This window comes from Cetorhinus maximus, chromosome 16 (assembly GCF_964194155.1).
Source record: "Cetorhinus maximus chromosome 16, sCetMax3.hap1.1, whole genome shotgun sequence".
NCBI lineage: Eukaryota > Metazoa > Chordata > Chondrichthyes > Lamniformes > Cetorhinidae > Cetorhinus > Cetorhinus maximus.
In genome coordinates, this window is record NC_135894.1 from 72,595,773 (window position 1) to 72,617,564 (window position 21,792).

General features: G+C 40.9%; 1 protein-coding gene across 2 annotated transcripts in view; it reads right to left on the reverse strand.

Annotated features, from left to right (window-relative positions):
* LOC144691693 (E3 ubiquitin-protein ligase DZIP3-like) overlaps window positions 1-21,792 on the reverse strand; it is a 133,487-nt gene that overhangs the window by 41,430 nt on the left and 70,265 nt on the right. For both annotated transcript variants that reach the window (XM_078560047.1, XM_078560048.1), the window contains exons 13-15: window positions 7,776-7,939; window positions 5,942-5,995; window positions 5,274-5,423 (exon numbers count right to left, since the gene is read on the reverse strand). In XM_078560047.1, coding sequence (XP_078416173.1) covers window positions 5,274-5,423; window positions 5,942-5,995; window positions 7,776-7,939 — 368 coding nt within the window. The remainder of the gene's footprint in view (window positions 1-5,273; window positions 5,424-5,941; window positions 5,996-7,775; window positions 7,940-21,792) is intronic.

Consider the following 21,792-nt stretch of genomic DNA (forward strand, 5'->3'; position numbering starts at 1 on the left):
AAAAAAGAAACTGTGAAATCTTTCCAATGTAAGCTTTAAATTTTTTTCATTATGTTTATTTGATTACAGAAAAGAGCTGAAAATTGTCTTTAAAACATTGCTCTGCATGCATATAAAACTCAGATAATTGTCCAGGCCATTAAATCCATACATTCCAAATGGTATCCATTTGAAATAAATTGTTAGATAGGTTAATGGATTTAATGGATGGTTAAGACAGAAAAACAAAATTAAATATTGATACCAAGCAGCACTTTGCAGTCTTTGATAACTTAGCCATGTGAAATGGCGGATGTGTTTTCATTAACAATTCCAGAAAATCTATTTTGATATTAAGCCCTTTCACTGGCTCATTACATTTATTACAGCTGCTTGAACCTATGTTTCAAATTTCCGAATGCTTACTAAAAACTGTTTCTTCTATTAAAAGCACATTTTTATATTGGGGATATTAAAATTTAAATTGTGAGGATCAGTGGCCCACAATTAGCACACTGTTCTTTAATCACTGCAATATAGATCTTTCTCCTGCCCAGATCGACTCTCCACTCACTTTTGGCTGATTCTAAGAGTACTCCATGAAATAGGTGTGGCAGTCTCAACAGAGTTCCTTAGGAGGCATGGATAAACACCTTGGGCTGGATTTTTGGCGGGTTGGCAAGTGGGGAGATGGGGGCCTTAGAATTGGGCGCCATGCCATGGGGGCCATTCCGACACATACCCATCTGACCCCTTGCAATTGTACCAACAGCGTGTGAGGCGTCAGGAGGTCAGCCTGCCTTTGGACCATTTGAGGCCCATAAAGGCCAACTGATGGTCACTTAAGAGCATCCTCCCTCTGCTGCTTGGATTTTACCTGCGATAAGCGAGAGGCCCATGCCAAGTTTGCAGTCTGGCAGGTTTCACTGATCAGGCTGGTGGCCATCAAGATGAGGTACCTCCTTTTGGGTCTCTTGTGCCCATCAGAGGGCCCTCATCTCCTCCAAGGTCTTCCAAAGCCCACTTCCCTTCCCCCACTGCCCAGTACATGCTCTGCCCCCACCTCCTCACTTGGGCTTGCTAATTTGGGCCCGGTGAGACTCTTGACATACCTTAAAGTCTGGGTTCCATTGTGAATGCCTTCTTCAGGATTGACAGCAGTCCCAGCAGTGATCACCACTCCTGGTGCCACTGTTGGGACCAGAGCACTGCCAACCATTTGGTTGGCTGGCAGCTCTCGGAAGTGGGTCTTCCTCCCAAGCAGGGGGCGGCCCGATGGCTGTTAAATGGCTGAGTGGTGAGCCGGCCAAGCGAAGGTAGGTCCACCTCCATCTTTTATTTAGGAGGGGAGGGGGGGGTGGGGGGGAGAGTTGTGGGTCCCCACTGCCCCCCCTGTAAAATTCAATCCCATAAAATAACACAATTTCGCACAAAACTTTCCTTCAGATAAGACATTAAACCAAGGCCCAGCCTTTCCTCTCAGGTGGACATAAAAGATCCCATGGCACTATTCAAAGACAAGGCAGGGATATTCTTCATGGTGTCTTGGCTCTATTGCTCCTTCAACTAACAATTCCAAAACACATTATCTGGCCATTTTTGTCATACCTGTTTGTGGGAGCTTGCTATGCACAAATTGGCTGCCATGTTTCTCTACATTACAACAATGGCTGCACTTCAAAGGTACTGTATGAGCTGTAGAATGCTTTGGAACATGCTTAGGTCATGAAAGGCAGTATATTAATGCTATCTTTTTCTCCTTTCATTTATAGAAAGAATAAGGATCATAAGGCCTATTGTATAGAAATAAATAGCTTCAGTACAGGTTTAGATTAAGGCACATTAATGTAACAAAGCATAGTCAGGTTAGATAAGGACTGTACGTTTCTTCCCTAAGGGACATTAGTGAACCAGTTGGGGTTATATAATGATTCACCCATTTTATGATACCGATAGCAGATATTTGAAAAGAACTGAATTCAAATTCTCAAATTGCCATGGCAGGATTTGAATTCATGTTCTCTGGATGGTTAGTTCAGTAACAGAACTGTTACTCTACCATTTTGGCAAGTTAATATCCTGTCCACCAGCAACACCAGGAAGCCATCAGCCGATTCTAGCCACAAGGCCATATTTAAATGTTGTTGACCCATTTCTCAAGAGGAACGCTCGGGTATAGTGTGATGGAATCTGTGGTTTCAAAACTTATAATTTTTGAGACAGTTATTAATTGGAAAGGAAAACCGAAAAGGGAAACAGAGAAAGGAAACAGACCCTTTCAATTTCTAAGGAAACTATAGCCGAAACGGAGATTGGAAACCAAAACTTCTGGGGAGACCGAACCTGGTTGAAACCATATAAAAGGACACAGAGCCATCAGAGCTCAGATGATGATCCCAGTGGTGCAGTACAGGCAGGCTGAAGAAGATGGAGGCTAGATCCAGAAGCTGAGAATAGGCAATTATACAGTTTCTGCAACTGTTGCTGTTACTTCAAGATGACATGGTGGATCTATGCCACCTAGGCCGTCATATGCAGAGTTGAGGAGGTTATGAAGATATAAGTCATTTTTGGTGAGACGGTGCCCGTGGAACTCGAGTTGGTTGTGCGCTGCTGTTGGCTGGTGATCAGGCTAAATTCTAGAAGGAGAGGAGCTGAAATTCTTTGTGAGGAAGATGGGGTTTTGAAAGATTTTGTGACCAAGATGATGATGTATATGTAGAGTGGACCGTTGAGCCAATTCATAAGATCTGTCTTAGTTGTATCTGCCATATAATGTGTAATTTATAGTTCATAATCGACTGCAATTTGCCTGCTGATTCATTTTTAATTTATGTTGATTCTAGGTTTTAGAGTATAGGTGGCTACCCAAGATAGTATATAGTGTTTGCCTTGTTTGACTCCTGTATAATAAAATTTCTTTTGTTTTAAATCATGGAATCTTGTGGCTTCATTCTTTCAGTAAATAACTGGGATTTTGGATTTCTTCTTTTAAAAAAAAAGTTACTGGTCTAGACCAAGATCATAACAAAATCGTTCAGAGTCTCCCCTATTTAGGCTCAGATTAAAATTCAATCAGAATCCAACTCATGTAACAGGACCTCAATTTAAATAAATTAATCAGGCCCCTGCATGGTTTGTATGGTTGCCTCAATTGCTTGCAGGTTAAGATGACTTAGAGTTAAAATCAACCCCATCAGGATGTTATCTGTCGTATTAGAAAATCTGCACAAGAGAAAAGGAACGTGCTCCCATCTTGAAACTCACATTTGTTATTATTCTTTCGTGATGTGGGCATTGCTGGCAACATCAGCATTTGCTGTCCTTGAGGTTGTGGTGGTGAGCTGCCTTCTTGAACCGCTGCAGTCCATGTGGTGTATGTACACTCTCAGTGCTGTTCGGGAGGGAGTTCCAGGGTGCTGATCCAGTGACAGTGAAGAAACTGCAATATAGTTCCAAGTCAGGATGGTGTATGGCTTGGAGGGGAGCTTCCAAGTTGTGATGTTCCCATGTGTCTGCTGCCCTTGTTCTTCTAGGTGCTAGAAGTTGCGGGTTTGGCAGCTGCTGTCACCAGAGGCTTGATGAGTTGCTGCTGTGCAACTTGTAGATGGTACACACTGCTATCACTATGCGTCAGTGGTGGAGGGAGTGAATGTTTAAGGTGGTGGAGGGAGTGCTGATCAACCAGGCTGCTTTGTCCCAGATGGTGCCGAACTTCTTGAGCGTTGTTGGAGCTGAATGCATCCAAGCAAGTAGAGAGTATTCCATCATACTCCTGACTTGTGCCTTGCAAATGATGGCCAGACTTTGGGGAGTCAGATTATGAATTACTCACTGAGAATTCCAAGTCTCTGACCTACTTCTATAGCCACAGTATTTATGCAGCTGTTCTAGTTCAGTTTCTGGTCAATGATAAACCCCAACATATTGACCGGGGAGAGTTCAGTGATGGTGATGCCATTGAATGTCAAGGGGAGTTGATTAGACTCTGTCTTGTTGGAGCTGACATTGTCTGACACTTGTGTGACACAAATATAACCTTAACAAATGCATTTTGTGGCATTTAGATGTTAGAGTGATATGAAGCCTCGTTTCATAGCGGAGAAATTCCTTAAACCACTAAATGTACCTAAACATGGGTGAGTATTTAAATAAAGTAATTCTTCACATTCCAACATGCTCATTGATTAATAATATTGTCAAAAACAAGAATTTCCACCCTGCTTTTAACTTAAAGTATTGTAATCAGTGTCATGAAGCTATTAATGTATATATTATTGGAAAATATTTTTCTTTTAAAAGAGGTTTACTCTACGGCTGTGTCTTAATTGGATTAAAGCTAGTATGGGTGCTTCGATGTGTACTAGTTTTGATGTGTAAGAGAGATAATGTGCATTTGCATTTTTTGAATACAGCATTCAAGAAATAGGGTCAAAACTAACACCTAACTAGCAGATACCAAGCCATATGTTTATATCACTAATAAAATTAGTACTATGAAAAAGCTAGTGATGCAATGAGAATTTACATTCAGTGGGTGGCAGTTGGAATATCTTTAGCAGTTTTTGAGTGTGCAGAGCAGAGGCAATGTGAGATCAAAAGGCAGCTGTAAGCTTCCAACTCTCTCCACAGGAACCAAAGTGAAAAGAACCTCATTTTGAATTTGTAAGGTGAAAATGCTTTACCTGGTGTTTGGTTAAGTCTATGGGTTGCTGTTGCCTTAGTGGAGATTAGTTTGGGAATTTGGAAAAAGTTATGACAGAAGTAATTTGTAGCCATGTGTATATATATTTTAACCTCTGTAAATTAATAAAATGTTTCATTTAGTTTAATGTAAAACCCCAAGAACTGATGGCCTGATTCCTGAATTTAGAGAGAGTCGCATCTCAAACATAACACTTAAAATTATAGGTTATGACAGTTGTTTAAATTTTCCCTCTGGGTTTTTAAATAACTCAGCTTTACCAACTGCATCGGTCATAACAATCAGCGTATCAGACATATCTTTGCATGCATAGGTATTTAAGGAGAAATTAGATAAGCTTATGAGGAGAAGAGAATAGATCGTTACGATGGTGGATTGAATGAGAAAAGATGGGAGTAGACTCGAATGAAGCATAAACATTGGCATGGATCGGTTGGTCCAAATGGCGTGTTTCTATGCTCTACATCCTATGCAATCCTACATAGATAGGATGCAAAACAAGTGCTTTATTCCTTTAAACTAAAGCAGCACTGTAGCTCCATATTGTCTGTTCATGATATTTGTTTAAAGATAAATATTAAGCAGGTACCTCACACTGTTTCTCTTTCTCTTTGATTCTTTGTTTCCATGCTTTAATTTCAAGATGACTTTCATTTTCTATTTGTTTGCAGCTGTCATGCAGGTCTTCGATAGTACTTATCAATCCATTCCTCTCTTCCTCTATTTTCTTGAAAGTCTCCTATAGAGAAGAACAGAACTTAATCTAATCAACTATCCTTTGATTAGACTAAAAAAAACCTTTATTTTGCAATTTTGAGAACTATGTATGAAATGTTATGAATGAGTTCTATATAGATCAACAAGAGACAGATTTTAAATGCTTATCTTTTCCATCGCATGGTACATTACACAGCAAAATGAGGCCATGTTCAAACGAAGTGACAAACAGTTGGATTATCTGCGTACTAATGGTGCAAGTGTTTTCCACTTCTCACTTGACCAATCCTCATAGCCTCTCTGGCTGTGGGTGGCGAAATATGGACAACTTTTGTGTTGCACTCAATCCCAGTAGGAACTGAGTTGAAACTACTGAACTCACTACACGTAGGACCCACAGAGAGAAAACTTCACGCCAGTTTGAGATAAATTCAAACCCATATTGCAGAAGTGAAAGAATAGCATGAAAACTGGGTAACTGTAGTGGAGAAAGGAAAAAAATTAATAACTTTATTGAATTTTTTTAGAAACACAAACTACCTTGAAATCAACATCATCAGTGTTGACACAAGCATCAACCATTCCGTCCAAAATCTGCAAATAAAACAGAGCAACAAGTGATACAGCAACACAATACTTTTTCAAGTTTCTCCTCTAGCCCAGAAGTTGACACTATTTACTTTATAAATTAACCCATTTAATTGTTTATTCAGCTAATGATTTATTTGAACAATGGAATAAAATTGCATTTATGTAGCATCTAAGCATATTTTAGAAACATCTCAGAGCACTTTGTGTTATATGGAATATCAGAACTGCTTGTTCTTTGAACAATGAGATTTTAAATATCTAACTGAGCCACTGGAACAGACAGACCTAGGACGAAGTTTAACATCTTACTCAAAAGATTGCTCCTCTAATAATGCAACACCTCTTCAGTACTGGACTGAAATGTCAGCCAAACAACGTGTTGAGGTTCTGGACTAAGGCTTGGGCTCATAACCTTCTGACTCAAAGCAAAAGTGCTATTACCTAAACTGAACTGACAACTAAGAGGATGTAGAGAGCAGCTACCTAATATTTGCATCATTAATGGCACTTATTTTGCTACAGATTATATGGATAGCATGAAAATGAGAAATCTCTTACCTGTATTGAATATTGTTAATACAAACTAAGTAGACAACATTGGTGATGTTGTCAACCTACCTAATTTAAAGAATTGGGGTACAAAAATAAATAAGTAGAGCACGAAAGCTGTCAAAATGCACAAGCATAACAACAAAAATGTTCCCTTCATTAAGTTTAAAGTATTGGCTGACATGATTAGTGTCAACACCGTGGGGTCAGAGTTACTTGGGTGCCACCTAATGGCAAAGGGCTTCATCTCCAAGTGGGAATAAATAAAATGTGTAATCCGACTGCACCTAGGCTTCCTGTCAGCGAATTACTCAACATCATTCATATGAAAAGGTTTGTCAGCTTTCCAAGGCTAAGGAGACACTAATCCAGGGAGGAAATATAAAAATACAAATCTAACAATATTCATGGGGTCAGTGCTGAAAACAGTAGCAGACCAATGGATGGCTGTAGCTGCAACAACTATTAGAAGCTCAACACACCCAGGACAAAGCAGTCTGCTTGACTGGTGCCACTGAACTCAGCATCCACTCCCTCCAACACAGGTACACTATCTTTGCAGTATTGCAGGACATACTGCAACAACATGTCAAACTTACCTCAACATCATCTCCCACCCTGGGAGCAATTACCACAAAGAATGACAAGATTAAAATTAACATGGATGTGATCACCTGTATGTGGTTCATCAAGTCACAACTCATCCTGACTTGGACATACATTGCTGTTCTTTCATAGTTGCTGGGTCAAAATTTTGAAACTCCCTATAGTTACCACCACCACGGCAGCGCCATCACAAAGACTCCAGTGGTTCAGGAAGACCACCCAGCAGCACTTCTTGCCCACTAGAAATCGGCGATAAATATTGTCTCACCGGTGAATAAGTGAAAAAATGTTTGGAAAATAACCTTCATGTACAACTTTCACTTATATAAGATTCTCCATTGATGAATCTTCCACAAACTTCTAAACACATTATGTCCAATTTACTAGTAATTACCCATCCACTCTTAAATTAACTCTCTCTCTATATATATATATATATATATGCAGCTTCAGCCGCATATGGCCCCACAAGGGTATACTATTAACAGTATTGTAAGTGGGCAGCCCTTGTTAAAAATAAGGCACCCACATAACTTTCCTTTCATTTAAATCACAGAACTTTAAAATAAGAATATAATGTAGCTACAGTTGATGAAGAAATAGTATATCACACTGCATTGCTACTTACCTTGATCTGGCTAGTCTCCTCATTTTCAGGTTCATTTTCACTTCTATTGTTGGAGTCACAGGATTCAGCTGGAGAAGGAGCAGAAACTAGGAAAGGTGCAGGCATCCTCTGATTATCCTTGAGATCAGGTGTAGTTGTTAAAATGCCCTGAGCTGGTTTCAAACCTAATATTAAAGCAGAAAAAGAAATTAAAAAAAAAGGAAAACTGATATCAATATTATACTCCAAAAGTTAAAAAATTACATTCCAAAGTCTTGGACAAGATTTAAAATGCACTCATGCCTAACACTGAATTCATTTGCCCTAAAGGCAGGTAGGATGAGAGAAATCTCATCCTCAACCTATTACCCCCTGCACCTGCCTTTCCTTCCTATCCATTTCCTCAAAGAAGCTTTGTTTATTTTCAAAATTTAAGTTATTCGTTTAGGACATCAACCTTTTCAAAGCATCACAAAAACAGGGATGAGATAATTGGTTAGGAATTTTACAGTTTTTCTGGTTTGAAAATTGAATTTAAAAATTAAGTAGGATATTTTTTTCTGTTTTTCAATCCACTCAGCTGAATGATTTTTCTGAATTTTATAGAATACAAAAAAAGTCATAAGAAATAGGAGTTGCCATTTGGCCCATTGAGCCATTCAATAAGATCACGGCTGATCTGATTGTGGTCTTAATTCCACTTTCCTGCACCCCCATCATCCCCCGCCCCTCTAACCCTCGACTCCATTGTAGATCAAAAATCTGTCTAACTCAGTCTTAAACATATTCAATGACATAGCCACCATAGCTCTCGGTGGAAGAGAATTCCAAAGACTAACGTCCCTCTGAGAAAAGAAATTCTTTATTATCTCTGTCTTGAATGTGAGACCCCTTATTTTTATTATTATTATTAAATACATTATTATTATTAATAAACTGTATCCCTAGTTCAAGATTCCCCTAAGAGGGGAAACATCCTCTCAGCATCTACCCTGTCAAGCCCCTTAAGAATCTAATATGTTCCAATAAGATCACCTCTCATTCTTCTGAACTTCAATGAGTATAGGCCCAACCTACTCAACCTTTTCTCATAAGACAACCCCTTCATCCCAGGAATCAGCCTAGTGAGCCTCCTCTGAATTGCCTCTAATGCAAGCATACACCCCCTTTAAGTAAGGAGACCAAAGCTGTACAGAGTACTTTAGGTGTGGTCTCACCAATGTCCTCTCAAGTTGTAGCAAGACTACCTTACTTATACTTAATCCCCTTAATAAAGGCCAAAAGCTGAAAATGGGGTCTAATCTGTACACTTGCCATTTTATCTCAACACACATACACAGATACACACTATCAATTTAAGAAAAAATCCCATTATAAATTTTACCTGAATTAAACTTTTAAAATTTGGTTTAAAATTATAAATAACTGGTCTGAAATAATGATCAATACAACTAACTACAGGATGCTAATGTATCCTGAGAAATTAAGTCTATTGTACATTCTCAGGCTCCACAATTCAAGTCCAGCACACAGCTTTGGGTTAAAATATCAAGTCCCAGGCCAGCCTTTTTGTAGAGGCTGAGGCTGCAAGTAAAAAAAAAATAATGACGACATTAAAAGACACAAATGACAATACCATTGTTGCATTTCTTCATGTTAAAGCATGGGTAAAAAATGTTCAGCATTCACTGAACCATAAACAGTAAGGTTCCCGCTCTGCTACAGCACATAGAGAAGGGAAATGAGAAAAAGAAAGAGGAATAAAGAGACGCCACTTGAACTAAAAACTGCATTTTTAACATGACATGGACCATGAGAAAACAGGCTGTACCCTTAAGGCTTAATTAAAATAGCCTGGAGGGAGGGGTGAGAAGGCTGAAAATGAGAAAAATCAGATGTTTGAAAAATGCAGCCTTCCTCCACCCAGGTCAATTAGCAGTATAACTTTACTCACTGGTCACATAAAAATTTTGTAGCTTAGAGGTGTGCAGTTGCATGTGAACATGTGAATAGGCCATTTTCGGTATGCTGTATAAATAGATTTAGATGAGTAACTTGTAGACAAACAAGGTAGTGAATTGTAACGGGAATTTGAATTCAACCCAGCAACACCAAAGTCAAGAACTAAAATCCAGAAATGTTCTTTTCCCAAGTAAACTTTGGTTGGTTGTAAGAACATTACCTTAATTGAAGCATTAAACTTTGAACAAGTGTAACTTTGCTGTGAGCTTATTAGGCCACATTTTACTGTGTCACAGTATCTAATTATATCTGTCGGTAGTTAAGACTTTCCCTTACCCATTTAGAATTTTAATTTTTTGCGAGGAAAGTTGCTGAAAGCTTGAGCTGATAACATTGCAGCAATGGAAATGGAGCATCTGAGACCTGAGTGAATGCAGCAAAGCAACTGTGCACCTCTTTAGCCAATCAAATTGAAGGATTGTGCAATTAAGAGTGGAAGTACTGAGAAGGAAGTGAAAATTAGAGTGGGTGACTGGTAATTATTAACATTTATTATGGTGCTCATAGGGGACTTAGACTAGAATGGACAGGAATTCATATCTATTACACAAGTACAACAATTTCAATCCATTCAACGCATTTGGATGGTGAGGCTGATAGCAAAATACTGTTTTCAGAAGGCTAATGATGGAGCCATACATTTGGGATAGCAACCTTTGGATTTTTGAATTTAATGGCTTACTTGACCCTTGCTTGTAGCTGCTGTAGCATTTTCACGTAAATAATAACAAGTGCCAATAGCCTCAGTGTTATTTTGACAGGGAAATTTGAGCCATTGTCTTACTATTACTGATCTCAGATAACAACTAGCTAATTAACAAAGTTATTGTGAAATATTCTTCTATTTTGTTTAATCTCTTATTTCATACTTTTTCGTGTGATTCTGTGCTCTAGAAATTCAGTTGCTGACAAAAAAATGGAAGATTGAAAAAAATAGAAACATTTTAAATGGTTTGTAGGACCTAGCTCATGGAATAAAAGGGACTGTAGCAACATGGATATAGAATTGGCCTAACAACAGGAAACAGAGAGTAGTGGTTAATGCATGTTTTTCATGTTGCAGGAAGGTTTGTAGCAGAGTTCTCTAGAAGTCAGTGTTGGAGCACTTGCTTTTTTAAAATTCATTCATGGGATGTGGACGTCGCTGGCTAGGCCAGCATTTATTGCCTGTACCTAGTTGCCCTTGGGAAGGTGGTGGTGAGCTGCCTTCTTGAACCACTGCAGTCCATGTGGTGTAGGTACATCCACAGTGCTGTTAGGAAGGGAATTCCAGGATTTGGACCCAGCGACAGTGAAGGGACAGCAATATATTTCCAAGTTAGGATGGTGAGTGACTTGGAGGGGAACTTCCAAGTGGTGGTGTTTCCATCTATCTACTGCCCTTGTCCTTCTAGATGGTAGTGGCCGTGGGCTTGGAAGGTGCTGTCGAAGGAGCCTTCGTGAATTTCTGCAGTGCATCTTGTGGATGATACACACTACTGCTACAGTGCATCGGTGGTGGTGGAACTGAATGTTTGTGGATGTGGTGCCAAACAAGCGGGCTGCTTTGTCCTGGTTGGTGTCAAGCTTTTTGAGTGTTGCGGGAACTGCACTCATCCAGGCAATTTTCCTGATGTATATTAATAACCTAGAGCTTGGTGTACAGGGCACAATTTCAAACTTTACGGATGATACAAAACTTGGGAGCATTGTGAACTGTGAGGAGGAAAGAGTACAATTTCAAAAGGATATAGGCAAGTTGTTGGAATGGGTAGACAGGTGGCAGATGAAGTTCAACGCAAATAAATGTGAATTGATTCATTTTTGTAGAAATAACATGAAGAGACAATACAAAATAAAAGGCACAACTCAAAAGGGGTACAAGAGCAGAGGGACCTGGGTGTATTTGTGCATAAATCATTGAAGGTGGCAGGACAGGTTGAGAGAGCAGTTTCAATAAAGCACATAGCATCCTGGGCTTTATTGATAGGGGCATAGAGTGCAGGAGCAAGGAGGTCATGTTGAATTTGTATAAGTCACTAGTTCGGCCTCAGCTAGAGTATTGCGTCTAGTTCTGGGCGCCGCACTTTAGTAAGGATGTGAAGGCATTAGAGAGTGTGCAGAAAGGATTCATAAGAATGGTTCCAGGGATGAGGAATTTTAGTTATCAAGATGGATTGGAGAAGTTAGGACTGTTTTCCTTAGAGAAAAGAGGGTTAACAGGAGATTTGATGGAGGTATTCAAAATCATGAGGGGTCTTGACAAAGTAGATAGAGAGAAACTGTTCCCACTCGTGAGAGAATCGAGAATGAGAGGGCAAAGATTTGAAGTAATTAGTAAAAGAAGCAAAAAGTGATATGAGGAAAAACCTTTTTACACGGTGGGTGGTTAGGGTTTAGAATGCACTGCCTGAGAGTGTGGTGGATGCAGGTTCAATTGAAGGATTCAAAAGGGAATTAGACTGTTATCTGAAAAGAAAGAATGTGCAGGGTAACAGGGAGAAGGCAGGGAAATGGCACTCAGTGAGTTTCTCATTTGGAGAGCCAGTGCAGACATGATGGGCCTCCTTCTGAGCTGTAACAATTTTGCGATTCTGTGGTGGTCAGGTTGTGCAATCAAAAGATGAGTTCACTTGGCGAAGAATAGTATAAGTAATGGATAAGTATAAGAATAAAAACAGAATAAGCATAGCACAGTAATATATAAGTATAAGCATAAGAATTTATAATGGTAGAAGGTTAACACATCCAAATTTTCCAAGCCCTGTGAAGGCAGGCTTGGAGGTGTCAGGGCCAACAAAATAGGGGGCATTTGCTAAAGGATGGCTTCTCAATGCATTCCTGCTGTCAGGGAAGTTTCCCACACATGGGCGGGCACTGGATTACAGATCCACTTGGGTCTGATTTTGTAGGCGTGTTGGACATTTTGCCAACGATGGAGAAACCCCTGCCACGCTGACAAGCTGCGCATGGAGGCCACTGTTTCCATGGAGGCAGCCTCACTTTGGTAGGTTGGAGGGCCATCAGAACCAGAGGCTCCATACCTCAAAAAAGGGGGTCACCAGCAGGAAAGGCTGCACTTGCAACCCAAACCATACAATCGGAAGGGTTTCCCTACCATTTCAAGGGACCTAACATTTGTCCCTTTGCATGTCTCCGAGGTCAGCTCCGTGTTGAGGCATACTCACAGTCTGCGACCTACCTACCTACCTCAGCAGCAGCCACACGTCTCATGATGGAGCTGGCGAGGCTTGAGCTGCCGCCAGCCCTCTGGCTGGGCTGGCAGCATCAAGAGCCCCCTCCCACCTTCCTCAATAGGAGGTCAAGCATGGAGGCGCTGCGGTCAATTAGGAGACTGCCTCCAGGAAAACTGTGTCATTGGGCACACTGCCAATATGTGCAGGCTCAGGTCTCCTATTTTGTCCCGATGTCAGGGTCCTGAAGCCCATGGGAAAATCCAGCACATGAAATGCAAAAAAAACACTGATAACTGAAAGTTAGGTTGTGCAGACAAGAAGTGCACACAAACTGAGCCTTTTATTTATATAAAAAAAAACTAAGTTCTATTTGTTCCCTCAAGTATTTTTATGTCCTATTATTCTCTAACACTTAAATCATAGTCAAACATATTCTCATCTAGGCAGGTTAATTTTGCCAATTGCCACAACTAATTAGGCTTATTTTCCCAGGTGACTGGTCTACCAACCCTGACTTCCACTTTTTCCAACAGCTACAGCGTACCTTATAAAAGTATGTTAAAGCAAATTAAAAACAATCAAACAAATTCAAGATAGGTGTAAATGGTGGGACTTTTAAACGTTGTCAACAATGATTCTTTACCATTAGGATAGCTTGCACCTTCAACCACCTGCACTCAACTCCCTTTCTTATGGATGCAAAACTATCTTAAAATGTGTTGTCATTCACCTCTATCTCTCTTTATAAAAATGCACCAATGTCTTCCAAATTCTAAATTGATTGTCAGTCAAGCAAAACCAGGGCTTGATCTTCAGAGACCTTTTCAACATTTAGTAACAAGTTGGGTAGATGGTTGAAAGAAATGTGAATAAAGGAAGTTTGAAGCAGGGAAGGTACATGGGATTAGGGCTACTGCTTGTATGAAGGATATATACCAACACCGACTGGTTCGTCCGAATAGCCTGATTTGTGCTGTAACTTTTATGTAATGCTCTGCAGCCTGACCTGTAACTGACCCCAGCATTCATTTCAAAATTAAAAAGCAATTACACCTCCTAATCGTAAAAGGATAGATACTTAGATTCTGTTCCATATAGTACTAACGTCTTGTACTTGTAAAACAGGAGAGTCACCTATATGTATTTTCTTCTCTTGTGGTTGCTTTTTTCCTCCATTTCTTTTTGCAATTATTCTCAGTTACAACACAGGCATATGTTTAGATAGTGCTTCATGATTTAGTGAACATGATGCACAAGTTTAGAATGATGTATGGAAGCCTTATTGGCAGTCCAGGGGACTGTTTCAAGTAAGCTTTATTGATTTTTAGCTATATTGCTCTAGTTGGTAGTTGGAGTGACATTGATGACTGTTGATGAAAGATTTCAAAGCTATAGTAACGCAGCCAGAAAGATCTCTTTTGCAAGGTACCTGGGTTGCAGCAGACTACTAGTAGATTTTTAGACAGCTTTGGCAGTAAATATTCTTGGTAAACAATAGGAAGTGGGTTTCAAAGAATTCCCTTGACTCAGGTTTAATGAATACATAACTTTTTTTTAAACTAGGCAATTTTCAACAGTGCCAAAAATCATATTAATCTGGGAGCGGTGGAACAAGGGAAGCAAGTCGGAGGTAGGGAGCATATCAGCCTCTCATTACTTCAGTAGGATCCCCAATCAGATTGGCTTTGAGATGAAATTCAGGAATTTGCCCAAATCTGAGTGCCAGTCACTGGGAGGCTTAGAAGGCACTGCACTGGGCTACTCAATGGAGCAATGGGTTTTGTGCAACATTTTTTGCCAATAGGATTGTTATTTGGACAGTTAGAAAATATGAAGGATTGCACTCTCCCCACCAAAGTCTCTCCGGTATTCTGCTGAGGCTTTTGGGCCCCACTTTTACATGCATCTGAAAGTTTATTTAATTTGCGGTTCCTTTAATTTCATGTTGGTGAAAATCACATTTGCTATGTTGCAAATTAATCTGGGTTGATTCAACTGAATCTTTCATTCTCATGTTAGCTTTGTTGTATGAGAACAAGTCTGAGAAACTAATGTGGCTGTGGTTTTGGGGATCTAATGAAGGTTTTCAGAGCTGTGGATGATCAGGTGACTGGCTTTTTTTCCTGGTTCCTATTGTTTAAACTGCATCCCTCCATAACTTACATACAGACCATTAAAATGCAAGGAAAATTATAGGGAATTTTAATTTAGGGTTAAACACAATGACAAAAACATGGAGGTAATTGATCCTGTAACTGGACAATTCTTCTCAATGAGGGAATATGTCACCTGCAAACACATGGAACCAAATTTCATTATCACATTATATTCATTTGTATGAAGACACCAAAACATAATTTAAAAAAAACCCAGTCCCCTCAGCAGGAAAAAAAAATCCAAGAAAGAACTGGAAACAGATGAACAGCTACAGTGAAAACGTATCTGTTCCATTCTATCTGCTGATATTCTGCAGCAGTACACCAAGGCACTCTACACATTAGAAACAGAATTTACCACCCTACAATGAGCTCGTTTGATGGAAATCACATAAAAATGAAGTAACATTGTGTAAATTACATTTTAACATTCATACAGTTGCAGAAAAGCAACAATAAAAATAATTTCCACATCTTGTGATACATTTATATTGCAGTTTACAGTCTGAGATTGCTTACCCTTGCCTGGTTTGAATTGCAATTTCCATTCACCAGAGAGAGAACTCTGTAACCCAGTCACTAGCGTAAGCAAACCAGTGTGTATCGATGAAGGTGCCCAGCCCAGATAAATGGAGAGGGTTAGCTGCAGGAAGGGCATCCGGCTATAAAACCACTCACCAACTCCAAAAAAAATTATGCTTGATATGAAGGGTGATCAACCAGCATTGTGCTAACACCCCCATACCTTCCACATAACATAGAAAAAGAGAAAGGAAGGAGAGGGCACTCTGTAGATGCAGTGCTCATGTGCCATGGTTGAAATTTACCTGCTCTGAGAAGGGGAGCTTGAGCATCTGCACGCTAAAAGTTTACATTAACTTCAGGTAGATTTATTCATGCTTAAGAAGAGATAATTTAAGTTCTTCTTAATGAGCAGAAACCATTTGTGGTTTGTAGCACTACTCAAGATGCAATAACCTTTTTTTTAGTAAAAACAAAAATCAATAAATGATAGGGGGTCAAGGTACAATATAAGTGAAGCCTTATATTTCACCACTTAATTAGGAATATTACCACATGCAACCATCTTCAGCTGCTTCATCAATGATCTTCCCTCCAGGTCACCGGTTCAGAAGTAGAGATGTTCACTGATGATTGGACAATGTCCAGTACAATTTGCAACTTCTCAGATACAGAAGCAGTCTGTGTCTATATGCAGCAAGACTTGGACAACATTCAGGCTTGGGCTGATAAGGGGTATGTAGCATTCGCAATACAAAAGTGCCAGGCAATGACGATCTCCAGCAAGAGAGAATATAACCATTGTCCCTTGACATTCAATGGCATTACCATCACTGAATCCTCCACTATCAACATCCTGGGGGTCACCATTGACCAGAAACTGAACTGGATGAATCATAAGTACTGTGACTACAAAAGCAGGTCAGAGGCTGAGAGTTCTGCGGTGAGTAACTCACCACCTAACTTCCCAAAGCCTGTCCACGATATATAAGGTGCGAGTCAGGAGTTGATGGAATGCTCTCCATTTGCCTGGATGAGTGCAGCTCCCACGACAGTCAAGGAGCTTGACAAAGCATCCAGGACAAAGCCACTTGATTAGCACTCCATCCATCATCTTAAACATACACTCCTTCCAGCACTGATGTACAGTGGCAGCAGTGTGTACCAGCAACAAGATGCACCGCAGCAACTCACCAAGGCTCCTTCGACAACACCTTCCAAAACTGCAACCTCTACCATCTAGAAGGACAAGGGCAGCAGGTACATGAGGACACAGCCACCTACAAGTTCCCCACCAAGACATAAACCATTCTGACTTGGAATTATATCGCCGTTCCTTCACTGTTGCTGGGTCAAAATCCTGGAACTCCCTCCCTAAAAGCACTGCGGATGTACCTACACCACAGGGACTGCAGCGGTTCACGAAGGAAGTTCACCACCACCTTCTCCAGGGCAATTACAGGTGGGCAACAAATGATTGCCTAGCCAGTGATACCCACATCCTGTGAAAGAACAGACAAAATTTTTTTTTCTCCCCAAGATGGTAATGTGCAGTTGTCATCAACATAATCTTGTATTACAAATGGTTTGTGTTTTTTGAAGTTTGGTGTGATACAAAATTTATTTGCACGTGAGATTGACAACATCTTATTTGGAACCCTGTCATTTCTGGATTATAAAACCATCATCACTACAGAAAATAAAATTCATGTCACATATAGTTCAACAAAGCATCTGCTTTTACCGTGGCAAGAATTTGCTTGGATGCATTTAGTCTAATCACATCACTAAGTTAATCAGGAGGAATAAAAGAGATTCAGAAATATTATGGATGAATTATACATTCAAACCTATTCCATATAATCACTCGTTGATTAGCTGTTTTTTTTATTTAAATGAATGCATTAGTGGAAATAATGGAACAGGGCTGCAGGTTTCTAGTGCTCTGCAGGATTGTATTACCTATCAAATATTTTCTTCACAATTTACACTGATTTTCATGTTATATGAAAAAAAGGAAACCAGGCTGCACCAGATAACATGACAGTTAAGAATGACATTGAAATCATGTTACGTTTATGGAGCATATTTTCCTATTGTTATTTGTCAATGAGTGACAATGGGCAGGACTTTTAGGTTGGCATGTGAGCAAAATTGGCAGGCTCGGGAGCAGTCAGGGAACAGACCGCCGCCCACGATCGGCCTCCAACTGCAATTTCACACTGATTGGCCAATTAGTGGCCAGCCAGCATGAAGCGCGTGCTGAAATGCTCAGCACTGCCAGGGTAGGGGCAGGAAGAGGATGGGTGCTGACATAAGCACAGTAAAGCACTGAATGAAAGTCCCTGAAGGCAGAGAGTTTCCTCAATAAGCTGAAGATTTTAAAGCAAACAAGTAAAGATTTTAAAATCTGGAATAAACATCCAGGCATCAGAGTCAGTCACCTGATCATATACATGATGAAAATTCTGCCCATACATTTCTTTTTATTTAATAACGGAAACCTGATCCCGCCCTTGGATGAGGTTTCATCAAAATGCAAAATCTGCCTGACAGATTCCCCCATCCGCTGAATGTAATGTTGGATGGACCATAAAAAATCAGGGACAATTCGAACCTTAACAACTTTAATTGTCTTCTTAATTGTTGGTGGCCGCGCTTCCGACAGTCGTGCCTGCCCATCAGCTGAAATATCGCGCGAGTGCGGGGTAACGTTGAGATGCTCGCCCGATGTCATCACGTACAATTTCACGTCCGATCAGGTCGGGCGCGCGCCCGCACGCCATCCTAAAAATTCTGCCCAATGAGTTAAAAACACTATGGGATAAAATTCCATCCTCACTGCATTGGTGGGAATATGGTACAGTAATTTTCATCCTCATTACATTGGTGGTAATATGGCAGTGTGGCTTGCCCACCTGGCTGTGGAGAACCAAATGGAATGAAAACTGGATCATCTCTATAATGGGCAGGTGATCCACTCTGTTAAATTATTGTCCTTCTTTTTCTTAGGCAGTTCCTTGGGATTGAGGATGACTTGCTTCCACTCCGGCTCGATGAATTCTGAGATGGCTGCTAAGTCCAATGTGCAATCTGCAGACGGGGCAGGTGGTGCTTGGGTAGATGGGCTGTCTGGAGGTTTGTGCGCCCCCTCCGAACCTTGGCTTGGCCTCTGCACATTTGTAAAGAAGTCTCCTGATGTGCTCAATGCCTTCCCAAATGAGCCTTCTTCATTTTGGTTGGTCACAAGCCAGAGTCTCCCATGAGTCAGAAGCAATGTTTAACCTCTTCAGGGATGCATTGAGGACATCACTAAAGCATTTCTGCTATCTTCCTGGGAGTCTCCTGCTGTGTCTAAGTTCTGAGTTCAGTAGTTGCTTCAGGAGTCTGGTGTCAGGCAATATGAACTACATGTCCCACCCAGCAGGGCTGGTTTTAAGTGATCAGCGCATCGATGCTGCACAAGTCGGCTTGGCAGAGGTCGCTGCTGTTGGACCACTTTTCTTGTCATTGAATTTGGAGGATCTTGCGAAGGTGCCACTGGTGGCACTTGTCCAGTGTTTTGGCATGCCTTTTGTAGGTTGTCCATGTCTCCAAAGCACATAGGAGAATGGGGATCACTGCTGCCTGGGAAGCCATCACTTTAGTCTCTGGTTTGAAATCTTGATCTTCAAATACTCTTTTCCTCAGTCGACCAAAGACTGAGCTGGTACATTAGAGGCAACGATTTTGTTGTCTATGTCTGCCTTCGTCAAGAGGTGGCCCTCAAGATATGGAAAACGGTCCACATTCTAAATTGACGGGAAGAGGTGTTCTGCTGTGGGAGCTGGTTAGAAGAGGACCATAGTTTTCCATTTGTTTAGTGAAAGGCCCATTTCCTCATATGCTTCGGAGGAGCTGGCAATGACCCGGAGCTCAGTTTCTGAATGAATGCACAAACAAGTGTCAGCTGTATATTGAAACTCAATGACTGAGGTTGGAGTGGTTTTGGATTGAAGGCTGCATAGGTTGAACAGTTTCCTTTGTTCCATAGATTATCTCCACATCTGTGGGTAATTTGCTGGAGTGAAGTGCAGTATTGCAGCGAGAAAAATGGAGAAGAGGGTTGGTGGAATGACTCCAGAATTATTGTACGTACGGTGAAGATGAAAATATACTTCTGCTTCCGCATTATAAGACCATAATAAGACCATAAGACATAGGAGCAGAAATTAGGCCATTCGGCCCATCGAGTCTGCTCCGCCATTCAATCATGGCTGATAAGTTTCTCAACCCCATTCTCCCGCCTTCTCCCTGCAACCTTTGATCCCCTTACCAATCAAGAACCTATCTAGCTCGATCTTAAATACACTCAATGACCTGTGTTCATTGCCTTCTGTGGCAATGAATTCCATAGATTCACCACTCTCTGGCTAAAGAAGTTTCTCCTCATCTCTGTTCTAAAAGGTCTTCCCTTTACTCTGAGGCTGTGCCCTCGGATCCTAGTCTCACCTACTAATGGAAACATCTTCCCCACGTCCACTCTATCCAGGCCTTTCAGTATTCTGTATGTTTCAATCAGATCCCCCCTCATCCTTCTAACCTCCATCGAGTATAGACCCAGAGTCCTCAAACGTTCCTCATATGTTAAGCCTTTCATTCCTGGGATCATTCTCGTGAACCTCCTCTGGAACCTCTCCAGGGCCAGCACATCCTTCCTGAGATACGGGGCCCAAAATTGCGCACAATATTCTAAATGTGGTCTGACCAGAGCCTTATAAAGCCTCAGCAGCACATCCCTGCTTTTATATTCTAGTCCTCTCGAAATAAATGCTAACATTGCATTTGCCTTCCTAACTACCGACTCAACCTGCAAGTTAACCTTAAGAGAATCCTGGACTAGGACTCCCAAGTCCCTTTTCACTCCAGATTTCTGAATTCTCTCCCCATTTAGAAAATATTCTATGCTTCTATTCTTCCTACCAAAATGCATGACCTCACACTTCCCCACGTTGTATTCCATCAGCCACTTCTTTGCCCATTCTCCTAACCTGTCCAAATCCTTCTGCAGCCTCCCCGCCTCCTCAATACTACCTGTCCCTCCACCTATCTTTGTATCATCTGCAAACTTAGCAAAGATTGTATGGCATTAACAAGAAATACCATTGAAAAAATGTTTCTAATACGAAAATATATCTCCAATCATAATAGGATAAGGGAGACAGAAATATTATTGCTTTACTGTGGGTTTTGAAGAAACAAGATCATTCTTTTTCTTAGGCAGAACTGAATATTCATCATCCTAAAAACATGCCAGCTATGACAAATCATTTTGTGTCCAAATTATAACTGTGATAAATCAGCAAGCATAGAACAAAAGGAAAATACTGCCGATGCTGAAAATCTGAAATAAAAACTGAAAATGCTGGAAAAACTCAGCAGGTCTGGCAGCATCTGTGGAGAGAGAATCAGAGTTCATGGGTGGAATCTTGTGGAGGCGATGGGTGTCATCTCCATGGGCTGGAGAGCTAATGAGACCCCCGCATTGCTTCTTTTCGAGAAGACCTGCCGCATCTTGTGCCACTCAGGCACTCAGCAGGCCAGTGGTCAGCCTTCCCCTGGGATCAAGGATCCTGGGGTGGAAGTTGCGTCCCCCGATCGGCCGACAGCTCTTCTATACTCAGCAACCAGTGGCTGCTGCCAGTACGACACCCACCCAAGCTCTTGGGAGGTGACGGAGAGAAGGTGTCAGGTACCCCCCAACCCCGCACCTGCTTAAATGTCCCTCACCACCAAACTCATCACAGGGGAGGGCACAAGATTCTGCCCAATGTTTCAGGTCTTTGCAATGTTTCAGCTCCGTGACCTTTTATCAGAATGGCAAGAAAGTAAGGTGATTAGACCATAAGCAGTAACTGCTTTAGCTAATAAAGTTAAAATGCGACCTTCACTCCTTCTGTGCCATACATTTTCTCTGCTTCTTTCAGGTCAATACCTTTTTTCTCCTGAATTCATGATAAATTTCTGGCTTTATTTATTTTTCATCAGTAGGTGAAGAGCTGCTGCAGCAGAGTACTGGATTGCATATAAGTGCAAAGTTCAGTATTAAATGAATTGAGTGCACTGTTCCTCCTATATAGATTAATTAAGCTTTATTAGACTATCTCAAACCTTCTTCAGATG